This window comes from Vigna unguiculata, chromosome 9 (genome assembly GCF_004118075.2).
Source record: "Vigna unguiculata cultivar IT97K-499-35 chromosome 9, ASM411807v1, whole genome shotgun sequence".
Classification (NCBI taxonomy): Eukaryota; Viridiplantae; Streptophyta; class Magnoliopsida; order Fabales; family Fabaceae; genus Vigna; species Vigna unguiculata.
In genome coordinates, this window is record NC_040287.1 from 13,868,259 (window position 1) to 13,891,346 (window position 23,088).

The 23,088-nt window shown below is 40.1% G+C and overlaps 1 protein-coding gene across 1 annotated transcript; it reads left to right on the forward strand.

The window, feature by feature from the left end:
* The first annotated feature begins 19,917 nt into the window (after positions 1–19,917).
* Positions 19,918–21,084, forward strand: LOC114163480. The gene is made up of 2 exons (XM_028047790.1): positions 19,918–20,049; positions 20,152–21,084. The coding sequence occupies exons 1-2, from the start codon at positions 19,918–19,920 to the stop codon at positions 21,082–21,084; spliced, it is 1,065 nt and encodes a 354-aa protein (XP_027903591.1).
* The last annotated feature ends 2,004 nt before the right edge of the window (positions 21,085–23,088 follow it).

Genomic DNA, 23,088 nt, shown 5'->3' on the forward strand with positions numbered 1-23,088 from the left:
ATCATGTGAATCATCATAAAATGACTTAACGCATCACATCATACATGTATCATCACCATAGAACTTGCAATCACATTCAGAACAAGCAAAACACCCAAGTAACTTGATGCTCAAAACGCCAAAACATGTATCAACACACAAAAAGCTAGTCGCCTAGGGACCACTTTGCCTCGCAAAAATAGTCACCCAACAACCAACCATGTCACCCAGCAACCAAACATGTCCAAACATACGAAAAACAATATTTTATGCATAAAAGACCTGTTTCAAAATATCAAGTACCCAAAGTATGCACAAAATAACTTACTAAACATCCCATTATAATTTTTCTTAACTTCCAGCACCATTTACACAACCAAAACTCACATTCCTATTTCCCATCCCACAATAAAAGGATGCTCAATCACAACCGACTACACATCCGATTCCTTCCACTTTTATATTTTTCTCCATATATAATTTTACATAACATAGAATATCAAACTTACCTGATATATCCACTATTTAGTTATACACCTGCCACTTGAGAACCACATAACATCATAACTAAAGAACCATTCAAAATTACACTAAAATTGAACTGAAATTTCAAAACACACCATGTCCAATGAACTTAGGTAGCATCGACACACCAAAAAAAATTCCTAATAAATTAAACTACAACCAGAATCATTACTTGACAAAAAAATTTTACAGTAGCAAATCATACATTCAACTTACGATACAAACCACCCAAAACCATATATTCCACAACATCCTTGAGACAAAATAACTACTTAATATAGGAATTTATATTCTTAGAGTTATATATTTCTCCTCACCCAAAAAAAAATACTCATAGATATGGATAATGTAATCATCATTTCCAAACCTTCTCTCGCACAAAATCCAACATTTACAGCCTAAAAGAAATTCTTAATCTCCTATAACCATCATTTTTCCCAAAATTAATTTACATAAGCACCTTAACACTTATTAACAGAACTGTTCTCGCACTAGATGCTCAACATACAAAGAATCATATATCCATTCCATAACATCAAAACCATTATTACCTCTACTCAAAAATTATGAAAACATTTATGCCACATTAGAAGAAAAAAAACACATACGAGATAACTCCCCTTACCTTAAGAATCCCAACTTCCGACAAAGATTAACACATTCTTATCATTTCTCATATTCACAAATAGTATAGCAATAATCATATATACAAGATAGTTCCCCTTACACCACACAAAATTTGAACCAATAATGCATATCATGCTTTCTTCCATGGATTTTCATCAATTAAATAAATTATCATCTTAAAAGCACCACCAAAACAACGAGTCTTAAAATTCAACAAAATTATCAAAATTTTCTCTACATCAAATCACATAATAAGAGAAAGTTTACCTCCCCTTAATTGGAATTCTTGAAATAAGGCCACACTACCTTTGCTCTAAGCTTCTTTTCTCTTTTTGCCTAACCAAAAATTTTGATCTCTCTTTCTCCAAATTCATGTGGCCTCACCTTTCCTCACAGAGCAATTTCACCTTAGCAAAATAAAACCCGTTGTTTCGTCTTAAACAACGTTAAAACCAATTTTGGGCTACACTAAAAAAAATACCAACTCAACATTTTACTCTTACCCTTATTTTTTCACATTAACTTTTACTACTCCTAACCCTAACTTTTAGTTCTACCACTAGACCACTTTAATGAACCATTATTTTTTGTGCTTGTGACCATATACAATAAATATGTCTTCAACTTTTCACCTTCCTAAGAGTACCACAAAAAATACTAAAAAGAAAATTAATAAACTTTTACTCTAGCCAAGGTTTGAACTCACCACCACCAAGTTCCAAACAAACACTCCTAAAAGAAATAGACTATCACATTTATCTTATCATCCACATACACAACCAACATCACAACAAATAGTCACACAATTGACACATTCAAAGTAAATTATAAAAATAAGAAATGTAAATAACACCAATTACACACATTAGGGATCAAACACATAACCTCTAACAAATAACAAGCATCTAACCAAATGTGTTACTCATCACTTCTTTATACATTATTATTTATTAATTTAAATAATGGCATTCATGTCTAACTCACCAATCTTGACATATATATATATATATATATATATATATATATATATATATATATATATATATATATATATATATATATATATATATATATATATATATATATTTCGTGGGTCTTACACACCAATAAATCATAACCTCGCTCAATTCCTTGCAACTCTCTAGGCCAACCTTTTTTAACATCTCTAAATCATAAGGGGTGGGAAGAGAATCATTCTTCAAGCTTTCTCCTGCAAATCCAGGTGCCATAAACTTTGGACATTGGGTGTATTGGTCAAGTCGTGTTATGGGCAAAAAGTCGAGCCTTCGCAAGAGAAGTAAAGAATATCCTCACAGTTTGGTGCAGAATGTTAGAAGGGCCACTGAATGAAGCCTTGCCCAGAGTCATCTGCTCTTCAAAAGCCTCCTCAACCTGGGGACCCTACTCGAAGTCATTAGGGACTCCTTCCATGGGCTCCTAAGAAATGTTGTTGGTTATTAGATCCACTACCTCGGGGGCGACAATCCACATAACGAGCCCTCAGGAGCAGGTGGCACAATCAAGCTAGAAGTCGCCACCGTCATTGCCCTTTGTTCCTTCACAAAGGCAACTAAGATGACATTTTCTTTCTTCGTAGCAAGAGAACTTATCACAAGAGCTGGTCTGACAGACTTAGCATTTTATTTCTTATCGTGGACAACTTTCCACACCTTATAGTAAAAGTCCCTGGTCGACATGATCTCTACATAGAAAGAGAGAAAGGTTAGAACTCCCAATTCAATTATAACTACGACATAATCATTGGCCTTACCCTAAAACGCGGGAAATTTAAAGTCGTAATATCAAAACATTACAACTGTTCTCAATTAAAACATTACAACTCATAAAAGCCAAATCGGCTAATGTTCCGAAACATAAATACATCAAAAACTTTAAATCTTCAAAAAGCCTATATCATCCCGCTCTCTGGTCTCAAGCGTCTCCTGGCTCACCTGTCAAATCATCTGCTCCCGGATAACGAATCATCCGATCATCGCCATGCACACATAGATAGGGTGAGCTATGCATATTAAACAAATTAAATATGATACCCATCCCAATAAAAATTTACAGATACATGTTAATTACAAGTTATCCACCCTGATCTCAGATTCCTTCCTGAGTCCCATGCATGAAAATAGGTCCTGGGACTTTCACTGTGCTTCCACGAAACTATCCCTTTCGTGGTCCAACCCTACGAGCCAATCCTGCTCATAGTCCAACCCTACAGACTCCTCGCCTGTAGTAACACATCCAAGCTTACACAACTTGGACCCTGGCACGCACGCAATCACCATACTATGGACTCCTCGCCCAATAGTAGCCGACGGGAACATCACAGTCCCTTGCCCATCGTGCGCCCAACGCATGCAATCACCATACTAAGGACTCCTCGCCCAATAGTAGCCGACGGGAACTCAACTAGTTCCATGCCCATCATGCGTTCAATCGTTCAAGCACATCCCAGACCCCTATTGGACTTAGCCATCAAGCCCAAGCACAAAGAAGCGAACTTAGTCCTTCAAGTCCACTAATCAAGCAAAAGAAGACAATTATACAGCCATGCAAATCGCCTGGTATCGCCTAGACACCGCTAGGCGGATACTGACTGAAAACCGCCCGGCGGTCACACCCCCACCGCCAGGCGATACGGCCCAGACAGGACCCGTAATTCTCCGTCACCGCCTGGCGGAGGCCACCCTGCCGCCAGGCGCCTAGCGCTAACAGTGACCACTGCCACTGGTTTTCACTCTACCGCCAGGCGATACACCCCGCACCGCCAGGCGCTATACCAGTAGTACAATGTTACTGGTTTTTGGTCCTTTTTACAGGTCTTAATAGACTCCCATTTACACAATGTTTCAGGACACATACATTCAAAGCATTACCATACATGCATCAAACCAAAAATGAAATATGCACAATTGTCTAAACCCAAGTCTTAATCACCACATTACAATATATTGCATAAATCAATATAAGAACAAGCCCTCTGGTATAATTTGTATGTCCACTACTTATCCCAATATAAGGTATATCGTACATTGATCTCTTCAGATTTCAGTTACCCCCAAGTCACTCCGCAACTTAATCCTTAGCCCTCACATGTTGGTATATTCACTCAATTCCAAAGAAAGAAATTTACTGACTATTACCCCGAATCCCCCAGAATTTTCCCCCGAAACCTTCCGCAACGCATTTTTTTTAGCACGTCACCAGAACATCCTCGCCTCTGATGTGTCGCCTGGCGGCACCCAAGAGCCGCCAGGCGGTTCATACCAGGTTTTGTGATCTGTCCCATTTTCCAGCACTCACAGTATTCGCAATCACCCCCAATTCAGTTTACATTAAGTCTAACATGATTACACATCACCCAGTATTCAGATTTCATACCCTAATTCCTTTTCACTCCCATTTTTCCATCAATATGACTAATCACAGCGATCATCCCCATTTTCCTATTCTAATCATTCATGAACCCTAAATCCCCACTTCAATTAAAATTCATGCGTAATCCACCAATTACTAATTTTCTGATAACAATCTATCATACCAATGACATTCGCATTACAAGAACCTCTCCCAAGCCTCTCACACCACGAAAATACCCAAAAATCAGAGGAAACTGAGCAACCCAGTTCGTGTCGCCTGGCGGGCTACCCTTAGCCGCCAGGCGGTGCATATCAAAACTCAGAAAACAAGCGCTCGTGGCATGAGCAGCTTGGCGATCCTTCAACCCCGCCAGGCGGTTTCTGGAAATTTCCAGAAATTCAACAAAATTCGACACAAACTCAGAATACACATTGCAACCATCCAATAAAGCACGAAAACATACGATTATTGTCAAAACACAAGTAAAAGCTCCCCTAACCTGGATTAAAACTTTCCCCGATATTTTTCTACTTCTTTCCTTGAACTCCAATTGATCTCCCTTGCCTTCTCTCACTTCAGCCCCCACTGATTCACCCACACCCTTAGTTCCTCACTGAATTTCGTACTCTGTGTCTACCTCACAATACCCTCTGCAGAAAACTTTCTTTTCCCTCACAATTAGGCTCTCTAGTGGTGTTTTAATGGTGAGTTAAAACCTTAAACGAAAAACTGCATTAAGAGGGGAAAAATGACCATTCAAGCTCACTAATTGGCTTGCTTTCCAGCTTCCCCTAACTGATACTTCTGCTAGGCTTTTCCTTAACCTTTCAACTTCAAATGAAGACCAAAAATGACAAAAATGAAGTTTCCTTTGGGTCTCCCAAGGTTTGAACCCACATCCATGCACAAGCCAACTCAATGCCTAACCAATGCAACCAATTCATATTTCATACTAACCAATACAATTCAATAATCATAAAACCCACAACACGTTTTAATATACACAAAATAATACAAATTTAATAACACACAAAAAAATTAACATACATAGGACTCAAACCCAAGTCCTTTCACACAATAGAAGTACTTTCAACCACATGAGCTAGTACTTTTCCATGTCATACACTCCGCATTTATTACTTTAAAGGTTCCCCTTACCCACATTTATCCACTTAATTACTTAATTAATTATTTAATTTTTCCCGGGTCTTACAACTCTCCTCCTCAACGTTTATGATATTGTCAAGCACCGAGTTAAATTTCTCATAAAAGACTAGTACAAGGGAAACCTCGGTGCCTGAGTACCAAGATGTAGAAAATACATGAGTTCAACATCGACAAAAGAGGCCTTAAGCTTAAAGAATATATCTTTGAAATTCTTGAAATATTGGGTACAAACCGTGAATAAAGACCACGCTGAGCATTGTTCAAATATACCCAGTTGATCTTAGCCCTATGCTTCGTTCAGTAAACAAAACATGAACGAGTAGACTCGAGGAGCAAAAAATGCAGACTCAGACGAGAAAGGAGCAGGCGCAAAGGAAGCATAAATGAACGAAAAAGTGGAGACGATGGTAAATGCCAGCAGGTATAAAGAATTCAAAATGACAAAATCCATCACTAGGAGTCGTTTCGATTCAAAACGGTCACAACCCCTTGGCATTTCACTTCTCAAACTCTAACCACTTAGAACTGGCCATGTCAACCACTAAGCGACGCATTTAATGCGGCGAGACCTTTCGCACAACAACATAATCATTGCAATATTTTAGGAAAAAAACCTCATTAATGCTTCGTGGTTCCTAGTAAAGTGTGCCCAACTCGGTAGCATGTTCTAAAGCCTACCCAACTCGACAACATGTTCTCCAGCCTGCTCAAATCGTAGCACCTTCTAAAGCCTGTTTGACTCAACAGAATGTATTAAAGTCTACCCAACTCGATTACTCATTCTAAAAGCTTACTCAACCCAACAACACGTACCAAACCTGCCCATACCAACAGTGTAAAGCTTGTGCTAAATTTTGTCCAAATGAACATATCAAAATAGCCCATCCACCTGCAAGGTCAATAACAACCTCTTGCAACTCGACCTAATAGCCATCCCACTTGCAAACTCTTAAAAAACCGGCCACAGCTCGACCAAGAGGTTAGTTAGTGTCACAATGACAATGCCTTATACGCTAATCAAACTCCCGAGACTAGAGGGCTTATGTGCCTACCCGGTTCAATAGGTTTGCCCAATAATACAAATCAATAAGGCCCATTAAACCTTAATGGTAAGAAGATATTTGTCACCTGTCCAAAAGCTTACCTCAAATCCCCGTAAGAATAATTTATATATAGGTAAAAATTAGATGTTATATTATAATGGAACTAAACATGGAGGTCTCATAACTGTATTATTAGTGAATCAATAAATTGAAAAATGTAAAATATATAAAAGTACTTAAAAAATGTAATATATATATATATATATATATATATATATATATATATATATATGTTCTTAAAATTTATTAAACACTAGAAATTTATTAGATATTTATTAATACCAAATGGTAAAAGAATATATTAAAAAATATATATGAAAGATTAATATGATGTATGTTAATGTCTTATGTCAACATAACAATTATTCAAAATCAACTACATTTAATTTAAAGGTCCTAAATGATGAGTCCATCCTGACCCAACTCTAGGCCCACATGCAACTCAAGGTCCAAGCCCAATCAAAGGCCCAATAACAAGAGGCATGCTTAGAAAGATTCAAATGGACTTCTCTCAACATGGCCAAAATTATCATGGGCTTCAAATGTTATTTCCATGGGCTAAGGAAGATGTCAAAATATGAGGATGCATGTTGGAACATTAGAGTAGATTTTATTTTGGGCCAAATGTTAGGCCATGCTTTGTAGAATAAAATGTCAAAGTACATTGCTGTTTAGCCTTCAAATTGAGCTATTTCAAGCCTAATTAAAAGCTTGGTCGAGAGTTACTTGAGAGGCAAGCTTCGAGCGCGTCTTTTCCTCATGGTGCAAGCATGGAGAGTATGACTTGCCACATGGCTCTTGATCCCTCACTCCTTTGCATCACACGACCATAGATTAAGCTTCCTCTCCAACCTACATTTCCATTTCATTTGGTTTTGTATATGCATTCCATTAAGGTCGACCATCCTACTATAAATTGGGCCTCCTTCCACTTGTATTGGGTTACTTTTGCTTGGTAATAGACTTGATGTTTAGAGCAGTCCATACTATTACCTCAAGAGTCAAATGCTACATTAGCTTTCTACCTTAGCTCTTCTAGCCCCCTTCCTTAGGATAGTCTTCTTTCCTAGACTTCATCTCCACCACATCACTCCATAGCTACAAGAGCCTTCAAAATTGTCTCCATCTCCTTCATCCAGCTGCATCCGCTGCCATCCATGGAGCTCCTCTTCTCCATTTTGACGCAAGGAGCTCCATCAAGTGGTATTTAGAGCCATCCAAGCCTTGGTGCATCCTTCCTCTCGATTTGGGTAAGTTTTTGGATCCATTCTTGTGTTTTGCTTCCATTTCCGTCTTATTTCACTTCTTCTCCTTGTCTTCTTCAAGTTTTTCTTCCATTCTACCGATTGGCTTTGAGTTTACATGAATCTTCTTGATTCAAATTGTAGTTCTACTTGACTCAATGGTGTACATGTATTTTTAGCTTCCATTTTCTTGTTTCCAGCACTTTGTTCTTGTTTCCTTGCTATTTTCTTCATTTTAATTGGTGCATCTCTTTAATTTTCAGTTCATTATGTTGTGTTTTGTCTTAAGTCATGTTTAAATAATTTGTTTCATCTTCATTTTGATTCCATTGCTAAATTTTGCACTTGCTTGATGAGAACCAAGTCCTACATCACACAATTGAGCTATGAACTTTAAGTGATGCTTGTGGATGTGTAAGGCAAGGTCTCAATATTTTTTGTCCATTTCACTTATTGGATTGTTGTTTTGAGTGTTCTAGATGTTTTTCTATGATTCATGTTTGATTTTAGATCATAATAAACTTCATTCATCTTGAATTTCATAGAACATCTTGCAATTTCCGTGAGCAATTATGCTCTAGTTTTCTTTTCAGTTTTCATTGCACACACACCTACTGTTTGTGATTTATTTTGAACAAATGACTTGACCAAAATTTTATCTGATATTTTCCTCTTGAAACTAAGAGAAAGAAGAAAATGACAAAAAAATAATAATTCAAAAGTGTTCAGTACAAAAAATATGATAAATCTTTGAATCAGGGGTAGAAAATCCCGTTTTCTGGTCTGGCAGCTTCAGGATTTTCAAATTTTAGTGCGGTTTTTGGTGTGTTGGCAACTTCTTAAGTGCTCTTTGTTGTTATAATTGATTGCTTGATTGTGTACTTTACATTGCTATGAGTTTGCCTTCATTAGAAGTGGATTTTCTTCCCTCAATTTGGCACAAATTTGCAATGAGTACAGTGGCTATTTTGTGAGCAATTTTAGTTCTCTGCTTTTCAATTTTTCTATTCCATTCTAGTACTATTCTAGGTTCCTTTTGTTTGTGCTAGCCTTTACTTCTTGCCTTAATTTCTTGTCATTTCTTGGCTTTCTTTCAAGTCTTGTCTCATATTACTTCCATTTGGTTTAACTTCCTTAATTAGCTTTTCTTGTTTTATTCTTTGCTTCGTTCAAGTTTGTTGCCCTTGTGTTTACTATGATATTGTGGGGATTATGCTCTATAAATCATTTCTATGCTAGTGGTAGCATCTTAGGAGGTGGAGTTTAAGGTAGACTTTTAGTTTGCTTGATTTCTTGAGTGCTTCCTCCTTTTTGCTTCCAACTTGTGTGAGCTTTGAGCCATATTTCATTGTGATGTGAGTGCTAACATTTTGGATTGATATAATTTTTCTTTGCTATTTTTTTATCAGGTTGTGTTGCTATTTTGGGCAGAATCGTGATTGTTTTGGTGCTATTTTGAACCTCAATTTCGTTGCTAAGGTGCTTTACAAGTGCCTTAATTGGTGGTTGATCTTTGCTCATCAACAAGGAGGCTACAAGCCAAGCATATTGCTCTCAGATTGTCCACTTTAGACAGCACATTAGCAGCACATTTTGGAGTTTAATTGATGTTGTTTTAGCTTTATTTCATTCTTCCTTTTGCCTCTTTTGGACACCTTATTTGGTACCTTTTTTAAGCTCCCTTCATTTATGAAAATTGCTTCTTCTTAGCACCAAATTTGACACATTAAGTGGTCTTGGGTTGCTTCATTTTGAATACCAAATTAGTGCACCAAATCTGCTTTAAATTTTTCCATTGTAACTTGTGGCCTACTTAGGTGTCTTGGGGAGCAAAAGGTGTTCGATTTCATCTCCTATGTAGAACCTTTTCTTACCAATAGTGCAACGTTTTTAGTAGTAAATGTGTTAAAAGTTTCAAGTGCTTTCTCACCCGCTTCTTAGGCTGCATAATTAGACGTGTAGTGATTTAAAATTGTGAGACCAAAGTCTCTAAAATTCTGCCATTTAGGGTCCGTTTTTAGTGTCAACCTTTTTCGTTCTTTGAGTCTTGTTTGTTTGTGCTTAGTGACTCAAGTAATTCTATTTACTTAGCACTTAGACAATTGTGTGTTCCTTAAAACCTTTTGCAAATGTATCTTGGCAAGGATTAGCCTTGGTGCTTAAGAAGTCTTAAAGACTCACCTCGCCTAACTTGGAGGTCCACTTGTGCTTGGTTTCTTCTTCCACACTTTGTTCAAGTTTCTAAGTTCTTTCAATCACCACGAGCTCTAAAAGGGCTACTTGTGCTAGTACCTAATATTAACAACATGTTGATTAAACCAACCTCCATACAAGTGGTGATGAAGAGGTTGAGGTTGATCCTAGAGTCCTAAATAACATCTCTCAAGAGGTTAGGGACCTCAAAACTCAAATGGCTTCCATGCAAACCAATCTTCAACTAATTGCTAATCAACTTACCCCTTCGACCCGTAATCCACGTGCCTCTCCTAGGCCTTCTTGAGCTTCTTCAAGGCATGAGTATGACTATGAAGAAGAGAATGATGAGCACATAAACATTAGACAATCGCCTCATGTGAGAAGGTAAAGGCACATACCTCATCATCCCAAAGAAATCAAGATTGACTTGCCTCATTTCCATGGTAGGGATAATGTTGAGGCTTTCCTTGATTAGGTTTATAAAGAGGAGCAACTCTTTGAAAGTCATGTTGTGGAGGAAGAGAGGTGTTCGTCTCTAGCAACTCTTTGAAAGGCATGCTCTTAATTGGTGGACTTCCTTAGTTCTCCATTGGAAAATACAAAGATAGAGTGATATATGATGTCATTCCAATGGAAGCTTGTCACATTCTCTTGGAAAGGTCGTGGAAATTTGACCGCAAAACCACCCACAATGGCCACACTAATGAGATCACCCTCCTTCATAAAAGAAAAAGTTTATGCTTCACCCTTTCACTCCTAGCCAAGTTTCTGGTGATCAAGCTCAAATTAGAGCTAGAAGAGAGGAAGAGAGTTCCAAGAACTCTACTTTGAAACCCAAGAGTGAGATAGGGGAATCTCCAAATTCCATTCCTAAGGTCATTTCTCATGAAGTACTTTTAACTCAAAAATCTTTGCTCAATATGTTTCATGAGGAACAACCTTCCTATCTCCTCTATGTCACTCTTCCCTTACTTGTCTTCCAAGTTTTTCATTTAAGGATTTACCTCCTTCTATTGTTGCTCTTCTTCAAGATTTTCAAGATGTTTTTCCAAAGGATATTCCTCATGAATTACCTCCTATTAAAGGAATTGAGCACCAAATTGATTTTGTGACTAGGGCTACTCTTCCCAATAAACCTGCTTATAAGACAAATCCAATTGAAACAAAGGAGATAGAGTCTCAAGTGAATGATCCTCTTGAAAAATGTTGGGTACAAAAGAGTCTAAGTCCTTGAGTTTTCCCCATGTTGTTGGTACCCAAGAAATATGGTAAATGGCGCATGTGCTATGATTGTAAGGCTATCAACAACATCACCATCAAGTATAGACATACCATCCCAAGACTTCATGACATGTCGGATGAATTACATGGAGCAATTATTTTCTCCAAAATTGATATCATAAGTGGCTACAATCAAATTCGCATCCAAAAAGGTGATGAATGGAAAATCGCTTTTAAGACCAAGTTTGGCCTTTATGAATGGTTAGTGATGCCCTTTGGCCTAACCAATGCTCCAAGTACTTTCATGCGCTTAATGAATCATGTCTTGAGGGGTTGTATAGGGAAGTTTGTTGTTGTTTATTTTGATGATATTTTAGTGTTTAGTAGGAGTTTTAGTGGTCATGCAGGTCATCTTAGGAATGTTCTTTCAATTCTTAGTGATGAGCAGAGGTTCGCAAATATTCGCCAGAATCATCGTGCTGAACAGTGGAGATGCTCGCGAACCATCCAATAGTTGATTTATTTGATGGAAATCGACCAAATACACATAGTGCAAGGCATAAACAACCAAGCTCTATTTATGGAACTTGGAATCTTACTGGCGAGGAAAATCTAGGAATTACTCTTGATGAAGGGTGAGCTATGACAAAAAGGGGATAATCCACACTCTCATTTATCAAAGCTGAACTATTACAATCGATGGTTTGCCTTCTATAGAATGAAGAAAGGCAAACACTAAAAACCCTAACAAAAGGGGCGTGTGAAGAGGGAAAGGAAACGTGACCAAAATAACCTAGCTAAGGGGAAGGATGCGTGAAGGGAATAGAAGGAAAACCCCAGCAGCTAAAGGTTGCAACTCTTGATGAACCCTAGATGTGCCTCTAAAAAAGGAAGGATGATTTAGATGCGTAGGTGATACGACAATGAGTGTTGGTGGATTAAGTTGTGTTTCAGGCTCATTCATAAGGTGCATGGAGAGAAGACTTCAGGTTGCAAACCCAGACAAAAATTAGCATGAACAACTTCTTCCACTAATGCTTTGGAGCGTGTACACGTGTTGAAAGCTTAAACAACGAATTGGCTTCTCGTGTCTACGTGTTGACTAGATTAGTGGTTGGCTGATTGGGCTGATAGAATGATCTTTGGCCAAAATAAATACAAGGAAAGTAATACAAACAACACTTAAGATGTGGGCCAAAATACAAGCCCAAGAAAATACTAATTATACCCCAAATCACTATTCTATACAATTATTTAAAAACAAACAAATAAAGAGAACTAAGAACTGGACCTAGGCGTTGGCCCAAGCTATAAGTGTACTCTTTTGTGTGGATAGTGTAGTTTTCTAAGGTTTTGTAGTCAACAAAAATGGGGTTCATGTTAACCTCGAAAAGATCACGGCCATCCAAGAATGGCCTATTCCTAAAAATGTTGGGGACATATGTAGTTTTCATGGTCTAGCAAGATTCTATAGAAGGTTCATACCCAACTTTTCCACTCTTGCTTCACCTTTGAATGAACTTGTAAAGAAAGATGTTCCTTTTGTTTGGGGAGAAAGGCAACAAAAAGCTTTTCATGAGATTAAGGCTAAACTCACTCAAGCTCTCATTCTTGCTCTTCCAAATTTTGAGAAAACCTTTGAGTTTGAATGTGATGCTTCGAGTGTTGGCATTGGTGCGATTTTGTTACAAGAAGGTCATCCCATTACATATTTTAGTGAAAAATTAAATGGGCCCTTGCGTAATTATCCCACCTATGATAATGAACTTTATGCACTTGTGAAGGCACTTCATACTTAGGAGCATTACCTTGTTTCAAAAGAATTCATCATTCATAATGATCGTGAATCTATCAAGTTTTTGAAGAGCCAACATAAGCTTAATAAAAGGCATGCCAAATGGATGGAATTCCTAGAACAATTCTCATACATCATCAAATACAAGAAAGGGAAAACTAATGTTGTGGTTGATGCACTTTCAAGAAGATACAATTTTCTATCCACCTTACGTTCTCAAATTCTTGGCTTTGACAATGTTTGTGAATTGTATCTTCAAGATCCATATTTCGCTCTCATCTACAAAACTTGTGAACATAAGTCCCAAGAAGGTTTCTATGTGAACAATGGGTATTTGTTCAAAGAAGGAAGAGTTTGTATTCCTCTTGGTTCGCATAGAAATCTTCTTATCTACGAAACACATGAAGGAGGATTTATGGGACACTTTGGGGTTGTTAAAACTTTAGCCATGCTTAAAGAAAAATTATTTTTGCCCCATGTGAGGAAAGAGGTCCAAAGATATTGCTCTAGTTGTATCACATCTTTACATGCCAAATCTACTACAATGCCTTCTAGCCTTTATACTCCTTTGCCTATTGGTTTCACCCCTTGGGAGGATATAAGTATGAACTTTGTCCAAGGACTTCTAATAACTTCCATCTATTTTTGTGTTTGTGGACCGCTTTTCAAAAATGACACATCTTATACCATGCCGCAAAGTAGATAATGCTAGCAATATAGCAAAGTTGTTTTTCAAAGAAGTGGTTTGTTTTCATGGTCTACCCAAAACCATTGTGTCTGATAGAGATAATGAGTTTCTAAGCCACTTTTGGAGAACTTTGTGGTCAAGGCTAGGGACCAAACTATCTTTTTCTACTACTTGTCACCCACAAACTGATGGGCAAGCTGAAATAGTCAATAGATATCTATCCACTTTGTTGAGGGTCATCCTTAAAGGAAACCATAAATCTTGGGATAAATATATTCCTCATATTGAATTTTCATACAACTGAGTGGTCCATAGCACCACCAAGCTCTCTCCTTTTGAGGTTATCTATGGTTTCAATCCTATCACACCTTTAGACCTGATACCATTTCCTACTTCTTTTGATTTCATCTATAAAGAAGGGGTATCTAAATCTAAGTTCATAAAGGATTTACATGAAAAGGTGAGAAACCAAATTGAAGCTCAAACTGGAAACTTTGTCAAATATCACTACAAGGGCAAGAAAGCTAGGAGTTTTAATGAGGGTGACTTAGTTTGGCTATATTTAAGAAAGGAAAGGTTTCTATATTTAAGAAAATCCAAACTTAGTCCCTGTAGTGATTGTCCATTCCAAATAATCAAAAAGATCAATGATAATGCTTATAAATTGGATCTTCTTGTTGATTATGGTGTTCAATTCGTATTTAATGTATCTGACTTGATTGCTTTTGTAGGTTCTGTGGATAATGATGAACATCAAGATTTGAGGACAAATCCTTTCCAAAGGGGAGCAGATGATGAGTCCATCCTGGGCCAAACTCTAGGCCCACATGCAACTCAAGGCCCAAGCCCAATTAAAGGCCCAATAACAAGATGCATGCTTAGAAAGATTCAAATGGGCTTCTCTCAAGATGGCCAAAATCATCATAGGCTTCAAATCTTATTTTCATGGGCTAACGAAGATGTCAAAATATGAGAGGATGCATGTTGGAGCATTAGAGTAGATTTTATTTTGGGTCAAATGTTAGGTGATGTGTGGCGATAAAAAAAAATCTATTTATTTTTTTATTACAATATACTTATAAAAATTTAGAGGCAAAATTTATACACTAATATATGATTATATTTAAAATATTCACATTTATATATATATATATATAAATATATTTACAATACTATATATATCCTATATCCACATTGTTTAGTACATTTTATATTTCCTACACTAGAAGAGGAAGAAGGGTTATTGATTTACAGTTTCCCCCTCATATGCGGTTTATCAAACAAGTGGAGGGAAAAGGTTATGGATAGGATTCACTTGGACTATTGGGGGTAAATAAAAGGTAACTCTGATTTGTCCTTCGATGACAATCGGCGCGTTTAGAGCAAAGAGAAAAGTAATGGTAGAGTTTTCCGTTCCCTAAAATGTTACAGAATTATTTATTGCGTTGGTCTGCCATGCATTTCCCGGGGAAAACAACCACAATGTCAACGAAGAAGGGATCAGGCATGTTGGGAGCAGTCATCTATGATAAGGTTATAAAATTTTATTTTTCACACACAACCAAAAGTGGGGAAGTGAGACAAATATCACAAAAAAAAATACAACATATCATAATAAAATAAAATGAAATAAAAATTCTCCCAAATCCATGAAACTAAATTTAATCATACTTTATAAAGATATTGATTACTTTTGCAGTGACTAGTCAAGATAAATGAGCTCATGGCCAACAAAGTAACTCAAGAACATCTCATCTTGAGTAATACTAACTCGTTTAAATCCCTAAGGTCATACCTCCAACTACAATAATCAAATCTTTATTTATCATAAGTTTCATTTTAATATTAAACCATATAATTATATAAATAATTAAATAGATAGGATCAATGAATATAAATAAATAAAAAGGTCCAGTACATAACTGAAGATAAATATAAATAAGTAAATGAGAGTAAATATAAATTGAATAAATAGAACTAGTGCACAACTGGAGATGAATATAAATAAATAAATAGGAACGAGAACTAAATATAAATTAGAATAAGGTTTGGGACACCTCACTTAAAGGTAAAAATAAAATAAAATTATGAGGAGATAAGAAAAATTAAAAGTCAAAAGATAGAATGATAAATGTCTCCTTCCCTTACCTTAGGGATTGAAAAAAGGGTCTGAATAAATGCATGATTCAACTCTTATTTCTCCTTGGAGTCTCACTGTTTCGTTTCTTTTTTTTCTGATTTGCCTCTCTTTAACTCTCAGATCTCTCTTTTTTTTCTCCTTCCTTTGCTTCATATGACTTTCAATGAACCACCTCCATATATATAAAGGCTTGAACATTAAATTCATCTAATCTTTGCAGAGATTTGCAGTACAAAAGAATAGAATATCATTAACTGAAACTTTATCTCTTTTTGAACAATGTACTTGCACCATTTATTCCAAGATAAACTTGTATTATATTTGTAAACATAATTCTATTATAATGTTTATCTGATATATAATATATATATATATATATATATATATATATATATATATATATATATATTTCCCAACCATACCTAGGTACGCGGCACCAGACACACCCGCCAACCGCTTACCTTAACAGAGCCCCCCCCCCCCCCCGGGGTTCATGAAGCACCCAACATGGCTGATAACCGCCCGCATCACCGTCCGCTATAAAAGATCCCAACCCCTGGTATGCGGCCCCAGCAAAGTCTCAGCTGCTTATTCGACCCAGGTCCCACCAGCCTCATACGTCACACCAAACACCCTCCCTGAGGAGCACGGCCCTCAGCAAGATCGAGGACCGCATACTCATAGAAGGCAATCTCACAAACTATGTGGTCCTTGGCGGCACCCTGGTGGTCGCCTACCCCGCGTTACTGACCGCCTACCCCACATTGCAAGTACCTTTCCACAAGACAGCCCAGATCTGTAACGTAACCATTCCGGCCAACAACATGAAACCACCCATCCACAGAGATCCTCATGACCGAGTACCGAATACCGTCAACCCCTGAAGGATCCCTTGGTAATTTCCCTTCTAAACACTGGATCCAAGAATAGCCAAAAAGGGGAATGTTGGGCTAGAAAAGCCCATTCCAAGTAGGACCCACAAGTAAAAAGGTATAAATAGCACATTGTTCCATGCATTGATTACGCATTAAATTATTCTGATACTCTGACATCACCAGTGCTGACTTAGGCATCGGAGTGTCTTTTGCAAGTCCCCTACTCCGCCCCTAGAATCCCTTTGAAGCAACAGAAGAGCAGCCGAGATCAGCTGTTTGAAGTCCTCAAGTGATTTGTGAATTACAACCTTTGGTCCCGTAAGAACATCTGGCGCCCACCGTGGGGCCGAAGAGTACTTCACAGATCCAAAACAACCACCCAGAAAGACAAGATGGTTTCCACGAGAAGCAAGACAATAGATGTCCCCCCGTGGTCCCAACTGCTGAAGTTGGGGACCCTAGACCAACATCAGAGATTTCCCGCATTCTGGAGGCCCAAGCCAGGATGCAGCAAGAGTTTGCAGAATACAAGAAAAGAAACGCAGATGAGATGGAAGCGTTGAGAGAGGAAAATTCCCGCCTTAGGCAAAAGATAGAAGCAGACCAAGCCGCTAGGGAGCCCTACCAACCTCGATCAAGGGTGGATATTCCCCCTCACTCAAAGGTCGATGCTCCTCCCCTTTCAAGAGTTGACATCAACCCAACCGAAGATGAAAGCGAATACAGATCCACCGGACCAACGATAGGTGGTAACTACAGCTCCTTCGCCTCGAAGAGGAACCGCCGCCACCCCTTCATAAACGAGATCACAGAAACCCCTCTGCCCCATAAATGGAAGGCACCCACTGTAACGTACGACGGCACAACGAATCCAGATGAGTTCGTATCTATTTATACCAACCAGGTAGGGTTATATTCCACTGACGATGTCGTTCTGTGTAAGTCGTTTTCAGTGGTCCTCAGAGGATCGGCTCTATAATGGTTCATGAGCCTTCCCCCTACACCATTGACTCCTTCACCACACTTACCACCACCTTTACCACCCAATTCGACACAAGTCGTCGCCACGACCTCACCACAATTGCCCTTCTCACCCTCAGACAGGAGGAGGGAGAACCTCTCTGAGTTTTTATCGACAGATTTGGCGCCATCGCCATGAAAATCAAGGACCTTACCCCCAATCTCATTTTGATGTACATGATGACCTCCCTCCGACCAGGACCCTTCGCTGATGAGTTAGCAATGTGCCCCCCCTAAGCATGCAGGAGCTTAGGAAAAGAGCATCCATGTTTATTAGAGTCGAGGACATGAGGCGATACCAAAGCAACGCTCAGACTCCCCCGGCGCGAGCCGACATCAAGAGACCTAACACAGAAAGTAGAAAATGACTTTCAAGGCACCGACCCCAACCAAGACGACCCTATGGTCATAACCATAGAAGTAGAAAACTTCGCAATCAAGAAAGTGCTCATCGACTAAGGAAGTTCTGTAGATATCTTATACTGAAAAACTTTCAACAAACTACAGATACCCCTAGCCGACCTCACTCCCCATAATGAACCCATATATGGATTCTCAGGCGAAAGAGTCCCAACAAAAGGATACATCGACCTCCACACAACCTTTGGAGAGGGTAGACAAACGAAGACCATACCCATCCGCTACCTAGTCGTGGAGGCCCACACATCCTACAACATACTTCTGGGAAGACCATCCATCAACGCCTTGGGAGTCATCGTATCCACCCCACACCTCGCCATGAAATTCCCATCCCCGCAAGGCGACATAATCACGGTACACGGCGATCAACGCACCGCCAGGGAATGCTATATAGCAAGTATAAAACTTCCCTACCCACCCTTGACAACCCACAACATCGAACACTCCCAGGCAAGAACAGCCTTGGCAGGAGACGACCTCGACCCTAGAATAAACTCTGAAGCCAGGGTCGAGCCCGTTGGGGACATAAGACAACTCCCCCTAGCACAGCAGAATCGATTCCTCCAAATTGGCACCACCCTCCCCGAGGGAGAGGAGCACCACATCGAACAAATCCTTAAACGGAACGCCGATCTTTTCGCCTGGTCCGCAGCAGATCTCCCTGGCGTACACCCCAACGTAGCCTCCCACAAGTTATCTGTCTTCCTCAACGCCAAACCTGTCTCCCAAAAGAAGAGGAAACTCGGAGAAAGCAGAAGACAAGCAGCAAACGTGGTGCTAGTAAAGAAACCCAGCGGCAAATGGCGCATGTGCGTAGATTACACAGACCTAAATAAAGCTTGTCCATGGGATGCCTACCCACTCCCCAACATCCACAGACTAGTCGATGGGGCTGCAGGACACGGGGTACTAAGTTTCCTTGATGCCTATTCCGGCTACAATCAGATACCCATGGCCGATGAAGACAAGCTTAAAACCGCTTTTATCACAGAGGAGGCCAACCTTTTCTATAAGGTCATGCCCTTTGGCCTCAAGAACGCTGGCTCGACGTACCAGCACCTGATGGATAGAGTCTTTCAACCACTCCTCGGCAGAACGGTGGAGGTTTACGTTGACGATATCATCGTCAAGTCCCCCAACCCCAAGCAGCACTCAGCAGATTTGGCCGAAGTCTTTCAGGCCCTGCGAACGTATAACATCAAACTCAACCCCGAAAAATGTACCTTCGGGGTCGACGGCGGCAAATTCCTCGGTTTCATGCTCACGCAACGCGGGATCGAGACAAACCCTGAAAAATGCCAAGCAATAATCGACATGAGAAGTCCAACAAATGTCAAAGAAGTGCAACGACTAGTAGGCAGATTAACCACCATCTCACGCTTTCTCCCCAAGTTCGCAGACAAAACCAAACCAATGATCAAGCTACTAAAGAAATCTGCCAAGTTCGTCTGGGACGAGACCTGCGAACAAAACTTCAACACTTTGAAACAGTAACTCACCACCCCCTCGATTCTCACCAAACCAGATCTCCACCTTCCCCTAGTGATGTACATCGCGGCATCTACGAACGCCGTTAGCTCCGCACTCTTCCAAGAGAAAGACAACACCCAACAGCCCATATATTTCACAAGCCGAATCTTCCAAGACCCGGAAACACGATACCATATGATTGAAAAGGTAGCCCTTGCACTGATAACTGCAACACGCCGATTACGCCCATACTTTTAATCCTACACAGTCATCGTTAGAACAGACCACCCTGTACAAAAAATCCTCCAGAAACCAGATTTGGCAGGACGGCTATCTTCTTGGGCCATCGAATTGTCGGAGTTCAATATCCGATATGAACCACACGGACCCATCAAAGCGCAATGCTTAGCAGACTTCGCCAACGACCTTCAAAACCAACCCCCCACCCAAGACACTTGGTGGACAATACATGTAGATGGCTCCTCGAACCCTCAAGGCGTCGGTGCAGGAATAGTACTGGAAGGCCCCGACGACATCCTTGTTGAACAATACCTCCGCTTCAATTTCAAAACTTCCAACAATCAAGCAGAGTACGAAGCTATAATAATTGGCCTCAATCTAGCACGAGACGTCGGTGCCAAGAAACTACTCTGCAAAACAGACTCCAAGCTCACAATGGGACACCTCAACGGCGAATACCAGGTCAAGGACACCATGCTCTCGCAATACTACCACACGGTAACCGCCCTCATCGAACACTTCGAGGCCTTCAAAATCGAACATGTCCCTAGAAGTAACAATACTAGAGCCGTTATCCTCTCCAAGCTCGCTAGCACTAAGAAGAGGGGGCGATACAAGTCACTTTTGCAACACACCCTGAGCGTACCCTCCATCGAACAAAATAATCAATGCCTCAGCATTACCACAACCGGCACCTGGATGGAACCCTTTGTCAAGTACCTAGAAGAAGGAACCACTCCAGCAAACGAAGACAAAGGATGGGCTCAAAAAGCGGCACGCTATACTTTAATTGAGGGAGAACTGTTCAGAAGAGGCTTCAGCAGACCCTTGCTCAAGTTCATCACACGCGAACAAGCCGAATATGTCATGCAAGAGATACACCAAGGGATCTGTGGCTATCACTCGGGCCCCAAAACCATGGCTGCCAGGATACTACGCGCCAGATACTTCTGGCCAACAATGGAGGGAGATTGCACCACACACGTCAGAAAATGCGTTTAATGTCAAAATACGGTCCCGTAACGCACGTACCCCAAGAAGAACTCCACCATGTGTCATCACCGTGGCCATTTTCCAAATGGGGGATGGACATAATCGGCCCCTTCGCACCAAGAAAAGGTCAAGTAAAATTCCTACTCGTCGTAGTAGATTACTTCTCCAAGTGGATCGAGGCAGAACCCCTTGCCACTATAACAGCCAACCAAGTGCAGCGCTTCGTCTGGAAGAACATCATCTGTCGTTACGGTATCCCTCACACTATCATAACTGACAACGGCCGCCAGTTCATAGACAAAGGCCTCACCGAATTCTACCGCAACTTGAAAATCACGCACATCACCAGTTCCGTCGAGCACCCGCAAACAAACGGTCAAGCAGAAGCTGCAAACAAAGTCCTCCTCGACCAACTCAAGAAACGACTAGACGGAGCAAAGGGGAAATGGCCAAACGAGCTTCTCGAAATATTTTGGGCATATAGATGCACGCCCCAATCGTCAACCCACGATGCACCATACACCCTTGTCTACGGAACCGATGTCGTGATTCCCGTAGAAATCAGACAACCATCCCTACGTCAGCGGCACCACAACCCACAATCAAACGACGACTACATGAATACCCATCTCGACCTCCTATACGAAGCACGAGAAAAAGCACGCATCCAAGACCTTGCGACCAAACTAAGAGCCGCCAGAAGATACAACTCCAAGCTCAAGCCGCGCTCTCTCCACAAGGGAGACCTAGTCTGAAGGATGGCCAGTAAAGCACGGAAACACGAAGGCAAATTTTCACCAAACTGGGAGGGCCCATTCCGTATACTAAAAGACGTCAGCAAGGGAGCATATCGTCTGGAGAAGCTTTCTGGGGAGTCGCTGCCCAACACTTGGAACATTTCCCATCTAAAATTTTATTTTAGCTAAACATTACTTGTAAATGGATGTACTCTTTCCTACCCTGGCATTTTTTCCCTAAGGAGGGTTTTGGCCAGGAAGGTTTTAATGAGGCATCCACCCACCAATATATTACAAGGAATCCATTACTCAAAATCTCGTCTATCGCAACTCCCACCCAGCCACTACTCTAAGAGCCGCTGGTCGAAATTAAGACTAACACTCCCAGCCACTACTCTAAGTGCCGCTGGTCAAAATTAAGACTAACACTCCCAGCCACTACTCTAAGTGCCGCTGGTCGAAATCAATTAAATTCCTAGCCACTAACCTAAGTGTCGCTAGTCGAAACTAAAATCTACATTCCCAGCCATTACTCTAAGTGTCGCTGGTGAAACCAAAATAAGTATCCTCAACCACTACTCTAAAAACGCTGAATGACAATACACTACAAGAAACCGTATAACAACACCAAAACGAGATATGTTAACTTAGGCACATCACACAACACAATTAAACAAATCACGGCACGTTGAAACCAACCACACGCATACGCGAATGAATAAACCTCAACTGAGAAAAAAATATCGCGATATAACGAATGAAAGCAAATATGAACAAACAAGCTTTTAATATTCATTTCCAAATCAAGTTACCACCATACAAGCTAATACATAACGACCCTCTCGAATTTACACAACAAAAAAGTACCCAGTCAACAACAAATCAAAATAAAGGTTCTCTTGACCACAAACTCCCACAACCACATTACAAACATTAAACATAAAGATCTCAGCGTCCTCGCCCCAAAGAAACTACGCTAACTACCTACTCCTCAGCTACGTCGTTCTCCCCATCAACAGCCTCGGCCTCGGCCTCTTCCTCCACACCTTCCTCGTTAGATACACGGTCATCACCAACGTTCATTGGAGTCGTCACCAAAGTCCCCTCCTCATCCCTTGCGGCCTCCCCCTCCTCGACCAGCACTTTCAACTTGCTAATCTCCGCCACGTCCAACATCTTATTATCATAGATATCCAAATTCATGTTGAAGCGGCAGTCAGTGACAAAGACCTCTTTATACAAAAACTCAGCCTGCCTCAATGCCTTCTCAAAACCC

Bases quoted from the DNA above. Each gene is read 5' to 3' on its own strand.
- LOC114163480 (XM_028047790.1), top strand. From the start codon at position 19,918: ATGTACATCGCGGCATCTACGAACGCCGTTAGCTCCGCACTCTTCCAA. The intron at 20,050-20,151 runs GTAGCCCTTGCA...AAAATCCTCCAG, and splicing joins GATACCATATGATTGAAAAG to AAACCAGATTTGGCAGGACG.